General features: G+C 41.4%; 1 protein-coding gene across 1 annotated transcript in view; it reads left to right on the top strand.

Moving 5' to 3' along the window:
• Positions 1-16,273, top strand: part of GAB3 (GRB2 associated binding protein 3) — a 144,412-nt gene that overhangs the window by 91,305 nt on the left and 36,834 nt on the right. The window contains exons 3-4 of the mRNA XM_069747157.1: positions 8,230-8,443; positions 14,786-15,231. Coding sequence (XP_069603258.1) covers positions 8,230-8,443; positions 14,786-15,231 — 660 coding nt within the window. The remainder of the gene's footprint in view (positions 1-8,229; positions 8,444-14,785; positions 15,232-16,273) is intronic.

Here is a 16,273-nt window from a genome sequence, read left to right as displayed (position 1 = left end):
TTACCGCTCCATTGATTCTCTATGGCAGGGGTCCCCAACTCCAGTCCTCAAGGCCCACCAACATGTCATGTTTTCAGGATTTCCTTAGTCTTGTCCAGGTAATAATTGCATCACCTGTGCAATGCAAAGGAAATCCTGAAAACATGACCTGTTGGTGGGCCTTGAGGACTGGAGTTGGGGACCCCTGCTCTATGGGACTGCAAGGAAAAGCTGTGTGCAGTGCAGTCCCATAGAGAATGAATGGAGCAGCGGTCGAGCAGGCACTCTAACGGTGATGGTTCCCCATTCTACTGATTGGTGCAGGTCCCAGCTGTCGGACCCCCACCTTTTAACAAGTTATCACTTACCCTGGTGATAGGTGGTACCTTGTTTTAACCAGACAACCCCTTTATGGGAGGCAAAAACACTAACAGTGAACTACAGGCTAAACATCTTACAATAAGAGGATTTTATTAGCCTAGAAATGTAAGTATTGTTCTTCTTTGTAAGTATAATGTTCTGTTCAATATGAATACTGTATATTATTGGTATTATTGGTGAAAAAAAGTAAGTTACATATTTGCAGTAAATATCTGGATGAGAGTCATAGAGCAAGTGACTTGAGTCAACAACTGTAAGATAGCAACACGTTACGTCACTGTTACTGGTGGGGAATCCGCAATACTTTTTCTTCCCCAAAATACCTTTTACACCATCTTCATGCAATTGGTAACAATAGACTAGTAATGTGCACAAAGAGTCAATGTATACAAAATTAAAGGGATTTGTCTTTGTATCAACCCGTGTTTGATCCTGACCCTGACCCCTGTGTGCTATGATGATGATTCTTATAAATTATTATTAATTATTATTATTATTTATTTATATAGCGCCATTGATTCCATGGTGCTGTACATGAGGATGTGTGTGGAGTCTTTTTGATGCACAAAAGTCACCAAGAATCACTTTCAGTAATTGAAGACATGACACACACTTTGGTAACGGGGACAGATTAGCAGCCAGCCCATAGGGAGCGTACAGAACGGCGCTGCTAGTACAGTAACTGCTAGGAGAATATTGTGAGGACATCTGCAGCTAGACACTTCCTGACAGGACACAACTGTTCCTGCCATGTGGTCCATCTGGTGTAAAAACACAGCAAGAAGCAAATTGTTGTGCTCGCATTGTCATTTCTTACTGCAGCTCATTTACGCTCTTCATTTATTGTGCACAGACCTGTAGGTATTTCATAGTGAACATTATATACAGGGCAAAAAATAATTGTACCTGTGTTATATCATAGAATCCTAGAATGTTAGAGTTTGGAAGGACCTCCAGGGTCATCGTGTTCAGCCCCCTGCTCAAAGCAGGATCCACTAAATCATCTCAGACAGATGTCTGTCCAACCTCTGTTTCAAGACTTCCATTGAAGGAGAACTCACCACCTCTCGTGATGGCCTGTTCCACTCATTGATATCTTGTAGGGAAAGCTATAGTGATGCAAACAAATGTCACTTATCTGGATAAAGCAAATAAGGCTACTTTCACACTAGCGTCGGTACGGAGCCGTCGCGCTGCGTCGGCCTGACGTACCTATGCATACTGTGCAAGTGTCACACAACGGGGGCAGCAGATGCATTTTTCCAGCGCATCCGCTGCCCCATTGTGAGTTGCGGGGTGGTGGGGGCGCAGTTCCGGCCGCGCATGCGCGGTCGGAAATGGCAGACACAACGCTGCAAAAAACGTTGCATGTAACGTTTTTTGCTGCCGATGGTCCGCCAGAACACGGCGCAACCGTCACACGACGGTTGCGACGTGTGGCAAAGCATCGCAATGCGTCGCTAATGTTAGTCAATGGAGAAAAAACGCATCCTGCAAGCAATTTTGCAGGATTCGTTTTTTTTTCTCCTAAACGACGCATTGCGACGTGCAGTGCACGACGCTAGTGTGAAAGTAGCCTAAAGCAGCTATATCCTCTGCATATATTGTCCTGCATAGCCAGTTATTACGTTCAGGTTTGTTCTGATATGACATCCGTTTTGTGCGGTTTGGCTCATAGGAGTGATGAAATAGTACAGCGGAATCATGGATATAAGCTCTCCTCGTGTATTAGGGAGATGTCGCCCTACTTCTCCCTACTCTCAGGGGTGATTAGCAGCCTACTGTGCATACTATGTGGAAGGAGGTGCATGGATGCTCCCCGAAATGCCCCATGATATGATGAGGTGGGGTGAAAGGACAGACATTAGCCTTCCTGTGGACTATATTTCTATTTGCCTGTAATTAGAAAATAACATCCTAATATATTATCTGGTTCATTATGTTATTGAGGCTATTCCCATTTGGACGTAACATACAACATGTGACTGATTTGGGGGGTGTTTCTGCATTTTGAGTTTTTTTGTGGTGCTCACAATTGCATAGTTGCCACCATTTCTGGAGAAGTTTAGATCCCACCCCAGCACTGCTCCAAGCCCACCGGGGCTTTGCATAAAACTTGCACCCTCTCGGCCCAGGACAGTTGTCAAATAGGCGGCCAGCCTCAGGTGGGGACAAGAGGAACAGCTTGAGGTTTCTATTCTATGAGCCTGAGTCTGCAATATGCTGCCTGTACACCGAAAGGCATGATATCACCGTCCTCTATCACAACATCCAAATCATCAAGTACCTTGCTATAAATTAGTGGGGGTCTGTTGGGAGACAATGGGGTCCATCATTTTTCACATCCAATAGATTATACGCACCAATACAAATATGAGCATAGTCTAGGACTGTAAGCAAGGACTTTAAGGAAGGTCAGCCTCTACACCGAGGCCCTGCAAATCCATCATCAATGGGTGCAAGCAAGCTGACAATGTCTGGGGGAAAACTGGGGAATGATCAATTTGCCTCAGCTCTGTCCCCTCAGAGAGGAGTGACTATTACACATGATGCCCATCTTGTAGCAGTGGACCCCGTCTCCCCTGCTGTGCAGCTATCAAGGTAGAATTACGGTACATGGTTGTGGCAAATGGGGCATTAGTATCTATTAACCCCGGCATAGCCATGATGCAGAGACACACAGGCATACATTAAACCAAAAAAAGGCGCTGGTAGGGCTAGTACATTTCGGGGTATGAATAAATACCACTAATATAAGTGCAGATGACTGGCAGACGATGAAGAGGATGAGTGAAAAATCCTTCGCTTGACTTTGCCAATAAATGATTTTTCACTTCATGGTCAATTGGTCATCTGCGCCTATATTTGTATCTACTGTGTGTGGATACATTCATACTTCCCACAAGACGCACATAGGCAGGTGTCAAACATTGAGACCCCCGGAGATAGCTGAGTGCTGCACTTGGCTGGTCTTTAGCACTCCCATAAAAATGAATGGAGTGGCGGTGGGCACGATCGACTACCTCTCCATTCACTCGTGGCTGTTCAGAGTCCTAATTCTGAGGATTGGACCCTAAACGATAGGACAATCAGTGATTGGGCAGTTTTCTCCTATCCAAAGGGGATAATTTCCAAACTTGGTACAGCCCCTTTAAAGGGAAGCAAATAATATGAAATAAAACATAGAGGGAATTTAACAAGGATTTTGTGCCAGTTTCATATATTATTTACACATCATTTTCGCACAAAAATTTGCTACTTTTTTGTGATTTTACATACTTTTGAATGTGGTTTTGAAAGTTGGCATGGTTTGGTATGGAAATAAGTCTAAGTCAAATTTATGTATTGCGACTTTATAAAATGTCTCACGTCCGTAAAGAGATGGAGTAAAAACTGGAGATATATCTCTAGACATATAAAGACGCACCAAATGTGTAAAAAAAAAATGGGTAGAATTTGCACCTAAATTCTGGCTCAATTTGCAACAAAAAACCTGTCATTCCTGACTTGCACCATACTTATTATGTGTTGTATATACTTTCTGCACCTTGGTATGACAAGGGAACTTGGCCTAGCTGAAAGGGACATGCTCAGGTATTTCCTAGTACCATAGACAATGAATGGAGCAACGTTGAGTGTGGAATTCTCCGCTCCATTGAAGACTGAGCTTTGCAGAGCCAGGTTGGGGAATCCATTCTGTGGATCACTGAGGGTTGCAGCCTTCGGATCCCCAGCAGTCAGTAAGTTACCGTATCTCCTATCCTATAGATTGGGTATAACTTACTATTTTGAGGCTAACCCTTTACATTTGCGGCCAGATAGTGCTCTCTGGCTATGCTGCCAGGTTAGTCAGTTCAGCAGGACTGATGAAGTAACTTCTGGCACCTCCAATAGGTGCACTTAATGCTATCTTATAGAGAATTTACTATTGTATTATTCCATGTGTACTGGGCATGGAGACGTTTAGCTTTAGGTTCCCCTATAATCAGTGCTGCCTTACTGCACCAGCTACAGCTGCTCTTTTCCATGGTGTTGTGTAATACTACAGTGTCCCTGCAAAGCAAAAATATGCTGGTGCCAGCAGCTTTACCAACCTGGAGGTTATTAGGAGCAGGACCTCTGAAATCAGCATTTTACCAGGAGGGATTGTTTGCAAAGTACAACTTGTCCCCAATATAATGCCTCTTCCGCCCTTTCCAGCATTTACAGTCTATGGAGTTAGAGTGCTTGTAACACCAATAAATAAATGATCATTTTAATTAAAACTGAACGTATTACATTTATGCTTATTAAACACATCAGACTTTATCAGATTTCTTCGTTAAGTGTATAGCGGTAATTCCAGGGAAGTCAAAGTTGATGAGTTGTGTAACTCACTGCACAAAAAGGGGACGGAGGTTATTTAGTGTGTTGACTTTGAGTACATTAAACACATACTGTTTCTTGTTCTCAGCATAATTCTGTTTTCTTTAGGCACCCAATATGATTGTATGTCTTATAGCCTATACAAAGTAAAAAAAAAAAAATGGGTCCTGATTTATTGGCGTGTAAAAGCATAGGAATGCTCGTCTCAGTATGAGCCAGAAATCTGTGTTCTTCCCCACTTGTGGACCTTTACTTGTGGGCAGTGTAGTTCAAAGGAAAGAAATAGCTTACGAAAGCGTTACCCATGATGAGTGCGATCCCCCAGCTGTGCAGATACTGTCATCACTAACAATAACTGCACCTCTCCCCTGGTGCTGGGATTGTTCACATTTTATGTACGGATTTCTAAAGTGAAATGCACAACGTTTCTGCATCTAAAGTCCACATATACTTTCCACACTTATTATACATTTTTCATATAATTTTTTTTGTTGTAGAAATTTGCCAAAAGATACAATCCAACAATGCCCTCCAAGCAATTTAATTTGCGGATTTAGTGTCCTCGTTGAAATAAATGGGTACAATCCTCCCCGATAAGGTGCATTTCCGCAACAGGAGTTGACATTGCTACAAAAGACAATTTCCACTCTGATTCCACTCCTAAAAAAAGCAGCATGTGATAGAAATTAAATTAAAATCTGCATGTAAAATCCTCCATATCACATATGCAACATGTGAAATAGCAAATGTATGGGATTCAGAAGGAGTAGTGTGGATTAGAGAATGTTCTCCTTTCATGTAACAATAGGCAATATAACATCTATTCTGTACTTTCTGCTTCTGATTATCATTCTGGAACTACCAGGCTGGTAGGTTGTGGGTTAACTCCTCACATTCTCGCTGGTTACTTTTCTGCTCTGAGCATTTGATGCTACCCTACACTACGTAATCCCCTACCTCTCTGCTTCAAGTGCCAGTTATAGGTTTGACTTAGCTGTGGTTCAGTCCTAATATCTCTGCTTCCTCGAGCCTGTGGTACTACTGACCTCAGCTCGTATTTTGACTATTCTGCTGCCTACTGACAACTTTGTAACTATACCGACCTGGCTTTCTGACCATCTGCTGCCAGCCTGCTGCACAGGCCAGCATTTACTCCATGGACTCAACCCAGGTGCCCCTGCATAAGTCCAGATCACAGTATAGGTGTTTAAAGTGAGAAGGCAATGACCCCACTGGGACCTGCTATATGGAGGGACTGGCGTAAAGCCTGTCTATACATGGAAGCCTTTTAAGTGCTGCCAGCCTTCCACTGACAGTGGAACGTTATCGTTAATATGCTATTTATTATATTTTCGTAAATGGCAACACTCAAGGAAAGGAAGGGTGCGACTGGCAGATATCAGTACAGCAAAAATATTGAAGTTGGTCATTCATTCCCATTGGGGTGAATATACATTCAATTTTAAGAGACATTCATTTAATATCCATGGACAGCTTTAGACCATCTGTGAACAACATTTAGTTAATGCAGTTCCCATTAGTATGGACGGTGGCTATCCTAAACCACCATTTATGGAAACCCAATGCTAATCCATTAGACCGAGGCCTAATTTCTTCTCTTGGTATGTCAGCTTACAAAGCACCCTGGGAATTGTGAGTCCATAGATATCAATTTGACTGCGCTAAGCAGTAAAGTACGAAAATAAGGTCCCTGCAGTCTAGATCACCCTCAGGAGATCTCACCTGCTTTCAATAGATTTTTCTAAGTGCTTCATATAGAAATAATCCATAGGTTTACAATTATCTCTGCGTGAAGAGGCAGTGATAAGAACCGTGACGTGTCCACTGAGGATCGTATGCACTGTGTACACCATCAGCAAAGTAGTGATGGAGCTAGCCTTACACTTTCCCATACACAAGCCCCATTCCATTAGGATATGCTATTTGTACATAAACTAAGGCTGCTAATATTAGGAATTTTCCATATTCCAGGAGGATATCTGGGCCATATCTTTATTTATTTTGCCTTTTTTTTTGCATCAAATTATGTTCACTGTCAATAATTGTTCATCACAAGAAACAAAACAGGATGTTGTGATCTTATGAGATGTCCACCCTGTGGTTTAGAAGATTGTGTGTTGCTATCAGGCTACCCAATCATGTTGTTGCCTCCTTCGGCAGATGTGAAAACCTAGACTGAAGCTATCTACAGACGCTGGGCAAGCAACCCTAGGGAAAGCTGGGAGGAAGGCCGGCTCTCCATAAGCTTCAACGGGCAGGGGCGTCTGTCCTAAACCCTTGCAGTGGCCGCCTAGAAAAGGCTTGTGGTAAACCACAAGTTGGTGCACTTTTTTGTGGCAATCTTTATTTTGCACTTGCAGAATTATTTTACAATATGTTAAAACATAAAAAAATGTCAGGACAAAGGCATTAGATATATATTTGCAGAGCATAACTAAATGACCATGTACTGTGTATGGTGGGCTTCCAGAAGACACAGATCATGCAGTTGGATGCAACGGAGAGTCAAGAAGCTCCCATATACGTTAGATGTTGAAATCAACAGGTTTGGACAATACACAGTTAATGTGCTTGGCCAGCTTGAAGGGGTTGTCCAGGACTTTAACATTGATGGCATATCTTTAGGATAGGTCATCAATGTCTGATTGATGGGGGTGCAACACCTGGCACCCCTGCCAATCAGATGTTCCTGGTGTCGGTGGTGGCCGGAAGTGCTCCGTTACGGAGCTGCACAGCACAGGTCCGACAACAGAATAGAGGCTGTGGCTGAGTACTGCACATCCACACCCTATTGATTTGAATAGAGGGCGCATGTGCTGGGCAGCTCTTAAACTGAGCATTTCAGGACGCCTACGGATAGACCATCAAAGTTTAAGTCCCGGACAACCCTTTTCTTTCCACCAATAGTACCACAGTTGTTCTTACGCTATGTCTGGTATTGCAGCAGCTCAATCGAAGACGCTTTGGGTGTAGATTGCTGTACCAGACACAGGCCATGTAAGCGAGTGGCACTCCTGACAAAGGAAAGGCTTCTTGCTATGTCAAACAACCCTTCCATAATCTTCTTCACGGAATCCAAATGTTGGAGATCTTTATACAAGTAAATTCCCGTCCCTTTGCTGCATACTGATTGCCCCGTACTGAGTCGTCGGCTGCTACTGTAGACAACGCTAAGCCCCGGCTTCATTCTATCATGGGAATCTAATGGAATCTGGAGAGATCCGAGTACAAACTGCTGCAGATTTTCATCCCATGAAGCAGATATTATGTAAACAGGCTTGTTCTGAGAATCATTTTTTAGCTCATTTGTTGGCCCCACTCCCTGCACTCTGTTTATCGGCCAGGGAAACAGTGTTCTTAGGAAATATAAACACCTGGTACAATTTGGACTTTGCTGCGTCCTGCCTCGATACTTAATAAATGGCATGTGTACAGTCTCCAGACATGTAAATATGCTAACACTGGGATTACTCTTTTAAACAGATTCCGTGGAGAGCCTTTCTCATACCAACTCCTCCGTGCAAGCTTCCCCAGCAGTCTCCACTCACACGTCAAGAATCACAGACCCGTCGTTCTCCGTGGACAGCTCGGCGGCTGATACCTCAACAGAAGAGAACAGAAGCGAATCAGAATCAATATTCATACCTGACTATCTTTTTTTATCCAATTGTGAAAGTGGGAAATTGAATATGACCAGGTACGTGAGCCAGGCCATGGACATCACCAATGACATGATGACTTCATCTCATCCCAGCATCACCTTTTTTTCATTCCCATAAATAACAGTCAAATATATTATTCATACATCTTCCAAAAAAAAAACGAAAAATGTAATAAATTCTACACACACACATTGCACACGTCAGTGAGCGTTCCGTTGGGCTCAGCAAGTGTTCAGACGTACGACGGTTTCTCAAGTTTAGTGGTTTCTCAAGTTTCAATATTAACTGGTTATGGAACGACCATTGTAAGTTGAAACCATTGTAACGTGAGATTATAACTCTATGGAAAACTAGTAATTGGCTCTGAAGTTCCCGAAATGTCATCCCGAATTAGGAAAAATGAACTTTAAAAGTAAAAATAATCAGATAACTGATACAGATATTGCAAATTCTGACATATGGCCGTCCGGATCCTCTGCTGGAAGCCACTGTCGTTGATGAGGACAGGAGCTTCTTCAGGGTCCACCGCTCACAGAATAGGAGATTCATTATCTTATATCCAAGAGAAATCTTGTGTAGTTTATGCTAAAAAGTTGTATTTTGTGACCTGCATCAAATTTATTATGCGACTTGTCCTGGAAGGAGTTGTAGCTTTAATAAAAACGGTGTGAATTCTCAGAAATAGCGTGGCCCAAAGTATAACACTAGGCACCAAAAATTGTCCAAATTTCTTTTACAAAGTACATAAGCCAACTAATTTTTTGTGTAAACTTAGACCAGTCTAAAGATTTAACAGGAAAATCACTCTGTTACCTAGCAGTGTCTCTAGACTCTCCAATCTCTGCCCTGTGCTCTGATTGACAGCTCTAATATCCATCCGGGGAGCATTAAATGGGTTGTCCAGGCTCTATGTGACTGCAGACCGCCGAATCCTGACAGCATGCAGTGTACACGCTCTCACGATTCTCCGGTATTGATGTATGTATGTGATTTGCATACTTGCAATCATGTGCCAAGTAGACATGTCTGACTTCTCTTAATTCACTTCTATGGAGAGAAGCTGAACGTATCTAGCTGGCACGTAACCGCAGGTGTGCGAATCATATACAAGTGACGAAGTGACACACACCGGCAATACTGGAGAATCGTGACAGTGAGCTCACCGCACACTCTCATAATTCGGCAGTCTGCAGTTACATGGAGTGACTTTTGTCCCAATCCTGGACAATATATTTAAATGTGTGACGTGGATATTTCTTTTGACGGAAATGCCGACAAGACACTTGTGATTGGAGGGAAAGGGAGGGTTAAACTTTGTTCTCCTTGGTCACGCAAGTTGTGTGACTATATATGTCGGTATCTTTATACTGCTTTATCCCTCACTTATCTATAGCCGTCATCAATTTTAAGGGGTCAAATTTGCTGTTTGATATAATATTTACTAAACCTCTACATCATCTCTCAAGGGAAGATTGTGCAGTGATGCAGTTTTAATGCACTAAAAAACAGCATGCTTAGCGATTTTTCACGGCATGACTTGTTATTTAATAAGATCCTTTTCACCGATTTTTTGAGGTTGAACTGGACACACAGTGTAATAGGCGCTGCAGAGCAGAATAAAACATTAGTATTGTTTTTGTTTATTTTTTTATTTAGCATTTTTGTTGTGGAGATATTAAAATAGTGTTTGGCACTTAGATGGTTAATTTTTTTTTAAGTCCAAGTGGGTGTTACCAGAGAGATTTCACTAGAGAACACTTTCAACCGAACTCGGGAATATAAAAGTTGTCTTTCAAAGCTACAATTATTATTGCGTTTTTTTCTGCACGCCACGTTCAGATGAATGAATCAGTTACAGAATCTTCTGCTTCGAATGGACCCTTTCTGTATTGTATGCTGGATTCTGCATCAGAATTGTTGAGAAGGATCTCCTTTATGCTCTTAAAAAAAAGTATAATAAAAAAGAAAGAAAAAAGTAACCGCTCTGGGTCTTTCCCTGTTCACTGTATGAACAAGGCTTAAAATTGAAAGTTTTTTTCCCCTCTTGTCATGAAAACCAATTTGCTATAATATATCCTTCTCATCATTTACATCCATGACTGTCATATGGAGCACATTCTACATTCTGCATAGAGTGAACTCGTGGTTTCCTTCTGAAGCCTGAGAAAATGTGGGCACTAACCTAGCTATGGGAAACGGTCATAAACCATTTCGAAGTAGATTAAATTTAATTGGACTTTACATTGTGATATATTTTATTACACCATAAACAGATGTAAGAGCAAATGCAGTGTACAGTTGTGTAGTAGAGATTCCTGTTTTTGGTCAGTACAAGTTAACAGAAGTTCACAGAATTTACATAATTACATATATACATTTATTGAAAATCTACTATGAGGAACATAAATTACAATAAAACTTTTATCCAATAGCAAATTTTCTTTTTTTTTTTAAACACGCAAAAGAGTGTAGACTTAAAAGGAGCCTGACAGCTTCATTGTGCATTCCAAGTAAATCGGAATGGCGCGCATGCTCAAGATCGCAAGGAGCCAGCGGTGACGTTGCTTTTGCAAGATAATGTCACTCATGCCAATAGAGGCGCGCTTGCACAATAAGGTTAGGTATAGACGAACTTTATCTCTCCATCCAGGAAAATGGGTTTGATTATGCTAATCAGACCCTGATCAGAGTTTGACCAAATATCAAAAGACTGACCGACACTTCCAAACAAAAAGACTAATTTGAACTGGTGCAACCTCTGCGAGACACGCTATATGTAACTAACAAATTAAAGTTGCGCTCTGTAACGCTATGGTATGTAAACATTAAAAACATGAAATTGGAATTTCTTTACTGCTGTAGAAAATTAAAAAAATGAAGGGACTCAGCGCATAAATTGGCCAATGCATGTAAGCCCAAAAGCCAGCGTCAAGGCGTACTCCTATGTTGGGACCCTGACCTAACATGATACCTCTCTGATAGTTTGTTTAGAGTTTGATCAGAGTGGGATCTGATTTTCTCGTCAAAGGAGGGGTGTGAAAAAAAATTTCTCCACCTTCTCCATTACGTTGGTTAACAATAGACTTCAATGGGCGAGTGCCATCTGATTCTTCGAGGCAAATCATGCATGCTACGATTTACAAAGGGTTTGAGGAAAAAAGATCGGACATATGCCACAGCCCCATAGAATAACATGGCTACAAGTGGTATCCGTCAAAACTACAGATGGTACTCATCCGATTTAATCAGTCGCCTGGACAAGACCTAAGAGGGAGGATTAGTCCGGGGAAATCAGCAATGCCCTGACTGGTGGCAGGTCTCCTGACCTGAACTCAAAAGCCTCACAGGCATATATGTATATGAGGCACTTGAGTTTGGGTCAGGAGACCCACAGCCGCTCCAGATATTGTGGTCCATACATGGATTGTGAAACAGGTCTTAGCTAGAGCAGTGGCTTGAAAAACTGTGAATAATGACTTACTTAAGAGGACTCGGCACTGGTCATTGTAAAGGGTCCCTTATAATAAAGATGGATTGTCCAAACCAGAGAAACCCTAATTTTTCACCAAAACCATAAAGTAATAATGTCATTTTTCAGTCTTGATTGTTAAAGAGTCAACGGGACATGCAGCCATACTGGTTGTCACTTTAGAATTATTTACTATTACTGGCTCATGTGTCATCGGTGACCACCGCTCTTCTTCTCAGATTTTGGCTGCTTCCCTTAATTTTGATGGACGTTCAATCTTCCTGACCTGTCAATCAATTGTATGGCATAACTAATGCGATAGATGTTTGGTTAGAGGAACTGATTTACATTTTGACATTTTCCTACACTCGTCCATAATCACCGAAGAATGTTTTACCGTCTTTAAGGGTAGATAACCTTTTCAATGTTTTCTGAAACATAAGCAAGTCGGATAACTTACTAACAAAAGTATGTTTTGTACCTGGTATTATGCCTAAAAGTCTGCATTAACCGTCAGCTAATTCAATATTATTCACACACCACCCCAAAATATCCCAGGAGGCCAATTACTTAAATGTAAACCCGGGTCTATGTAAGCAAAGGAGTTGTAGAGGAGTGATGAACCAACACATCCACCCCGCTCTTAAGGGGGTTTCTTCAGAGATTCCCACTGGGTGAAAATAAGAACTGGAGCTTTACTTACCATTCCTTGCGTCTACATTGCTGCCTCCCCTCTGTTGACAGGCTGCAGTGGTAACATCACATCAATAGCACTGCAGCCAATCACTGGGCTCAGCAGCTCTGCTGAAGTAGGGACAGAACTGCTGAGTCTTATAGGGGTTTATGACCCTTTTATTCTGAGTTAAATTGACACAACTGGAAAAGTTCATTGGTACAAACAGAAATTGATATAAAATTTTACTTTTTTTTTTCATTTTGGATGACTAGATGCTATTTCAGTAAAATTAAGTAACAAAAAAAAAAACAAGCGAGATAAATGTGCATTTTGTTTGGTGAAGACATTTAAACTTTGATCCAAGCAGAACAGAACTGAGTGTTCTTAGTTAATGACACTTAGAGATCACGCAGTCCCTCCCACTCGGTATCATCTGTGAGAATCAGATGTAGGACGGAAAACTCTGACTTCAGTTTAAAAATAGCCAAATGCATCTTAAACAGATGAAGCGTGCATTCATATTATAAACCAGAGCTTTGCCATCTTGTGAGCTGACAAGTATGGGAAGACTCGGCCTTTTACATGGATATTGACACAAAAAGCAGTATTCTACTCAGTGCCAAATATTATCAAATTCCATGAAAAGGAATAATTTTATTTTTACATTGGCTATTTACAGCTAATATTCTGCTAGATAAGAAACCTTCTTTATTCTTCGCTTTTACCTTTTCTTTTAAAGCAAAAAGTCGAATGCTCCTCTAAAATGTTGCAAAATTTTCACAAAATTCCAAGTGTACATAAAATCAATCCAAGGGGAAGTGGAGTACCTTTGAACAAAAAAAAGGAGTGACTTTTTAAAAAGCTCGAAGTTTTAGGCTGCCGTCACACTATCAGTATTTGGTCAGTATTTTACATCAGTATTTGTAAGCCAAAACCAGGAGTGGGTGATAAATACAGAAGTGGTGCATATGTTTCTATTATACTTTTCCTCTAATTGTTCCACTCCTGGTTTTGGCTTACAGATACTGATGAAAAATACTGACCAAATACTGCTAGTGTGACGGCAGCCTTAAAATCTGGCACAAACCATAAATGCCTTTTTTAACCTAAAATTTGGAGGTCTAGGAATAGTGCTGTGATAGACTGCAATACCTACCCGAGCCCATGGACAGGAGAGGCACTGTTTCTGGTGAAAAGCTGATCTTTTTTCTAATCCTGAACAACTTCTTTAAAGAGTATCTGGCACCAAGTGTCTAGTTTTTGCACTTATTTTATTCCTGCTGCTCCCCTGAGTATTCTGATTTTTGTCTGTTCCTTTTTTTTTAATCCGCCGAATGGTTGCGAAGATATGGGTCTATTTATTTAGTGCCTTTTATTTAAATGTTGGCTCAAAATGTAGTAAATTTTTGTTGTGGTTTTGGCAAAAAAAGTCATGTCTTAGGCTGGTTTCAGACTTGCGCACGGGAGTTCTGGGGATGGCAGAGTACTTCCTCCATTCTTTCTCCCTGAAACCACACCTATGCTCTGCCTACACTCCGCCTACGCCTCCTTGCATCCTGCAGTGCCCTGCTTACCTATCTTTAACATTGGGGACGTACGCTGTATGCAAATGCCTCCGCACGCGCCGTTTTGGTGCTGCGCTGAACGCAACATGTTGCATTTTGTTGCGTTTATCAATCAATCGGCAGGTTTTTTCTGTGAACTCTGAGCGCAGCATGATGTAGGGTAGAGACCGTGATTCCATCGATGTGTCACTTACTGGGCTGCTTTGTGCAGTTTTTATGGAAGCCCTGTTTTCTCTGCTGTAGATCTAGCAGTGCTCAGAATCCTGAGCTGTGTATAACCCCACATCCACCACTGATTGTCAGTTTCCTGTGTATACTGTATATTGTCAGCAAGCTGCAAATCAGTGGTGGGGGCGGGGCTACACAGAATGGTCTGACTGGACTGCACTTGAGACCTAGTCCTCTAGTGATAATCTCCTGCGGATAAAACACTGATTATATTGAAACTAAAACAAGCAATCCAGTAAGTGACACATCCCTGGAATCTACGTATCTGCCCCTACATTAAATAGCAAAAACCTGTTGACAGATTCCCTTTAATCACAGATTAGAAACAGTTTTGTGGACACATGTTGGTGCCATCCTACCTATAAGCCCAACTTTCATGTTTATTATTTCCAAGTAGCATTTTCCACATTTTAATAGCCTGTTTTGTGTTTTACTCCAGGTGTGACACTTGCTCAAACTCAGATAAGTCCCTGGAGCAGACGTCTTCTGATGATGTGTTTCTTGACTGCCTACCACTGTCTCAGCACTCCGCAAGCCAGACTATCTACAGCGTGAACTTCCTCCACAATCACCTGCCGCCGGCCAACTTTATTGTTGTCAAAGACCTAGAATCAAATGGTTCATCCAGTGACTTTTCCTCCTCTTCTCCACTGCTGGGACCCTCTCCAGCACAGACATTTTCCGTTGAGAAAAACCACAGTGGAGTCAGTGACAATGAAATATTACCCATCACCCCACCACCGAGACCGCCTAAACCAAACCATTTTCCTGAAGCAAGGCCTGAGGTGATTTCCAGTGGAATTCTCCAGAATGGACATTGTTTATCTGGAATGGTGCCCAGAAGAATTTCACTATCCAGTCTGGACAATGTTAGGAACTGGAAAGGTAAACATAGTGTTTTATGTGAAAAAATGGATGATCTAAAAATCCGTGTGTACAGGAAGGTGATGACTACACTGTTGCGTCACCATGGACAGCGGATTACTCCACCATTTTTATTACTGTATTATGACCATTCCAGGGTCAACTGCATTTGCAACGAATTTCTATTAAAGGAATACGCCTTTTTCATTCTGTAGGATCCAGCGGAGATAACATTGTTACAAGTGTGACATTCATGGTCCAAGTATGGACCGCCATGTCTGGACCGGATGCAGATCTCTTGACCCGAATGTAAACAGCCTGATACATGCCTATGAGATTGTTGAGTTCTTGAGTTCAGGTCAAGAGACCCGTGGCCAATCTCCATTCCTTGCAGTAGGTCTTCTGACGGTTAGGCATGTCCAAAAGGGTCTCCTGATCGCAGGCCACCTTGGCTTGCTGTTGCCATGATGCGTCATTTCTGTAGCCAGTGATTGGCTGTGATAGTCACATGTCAGTGCAGCCTGTGTCAAAGAGGACATGGATATGATGTACTAACTTACTGGAGAAGGCTAACACAGAAGAAATTGAAAAATTTAAGTAAAATAATAATAATAATACCATAATGAAAAATATTAATATTTGAGAGTCCGCATTGGTTGATACCTTTTAATGGCTAACTGAAAAGATCATAATACTTATTTGTTACCATCTTTCCAGTTAGCCATTAAAAGGTATCAACCACTGAGGACTCTCAAATTTTAATATTTTTCCACCTAGCACGCTACAAAGATATATATTTTTCCTCTAATACCATAATGGAAACATTTTAAATTTAAAAAAGTCAGCAAAAAATATAAAAAAGAAATAGTTTAGTTTCAAATATTTTTTTCAACTATGCATACATAACCTAACATACAAAAAAAACACAGATTAGATATTTATACGACTCTAATAACGTGAAGAGTTAATTTAACAGGTTACTAAGTGAGAAAACGATATAAAAAACTAAAGTCAACAATTCTAAAAAAAATGACTGTGTTCTACATTCGCCCCACAAGAAAAA

This window comes from Ranitomeya imitator, chromosome 2, assembly GCF_032444005.1.
Source record: "Ranitomeya imitator isolate aRanImi1 chromosome 2, aRanImi1.pri, whole genome shotgun sequence".
Taxonomy (NCBI): Eukaryota; Metazoa; Chordata; class Amphibia; order Anura; family Dendrobatidae; genus Ranitomeya; species Ranitomeya imitator.
Note: the sequence above shows the minus strand (reverse complement) of the source record. Positions and strands in the feature narration are given on the sequence as shown.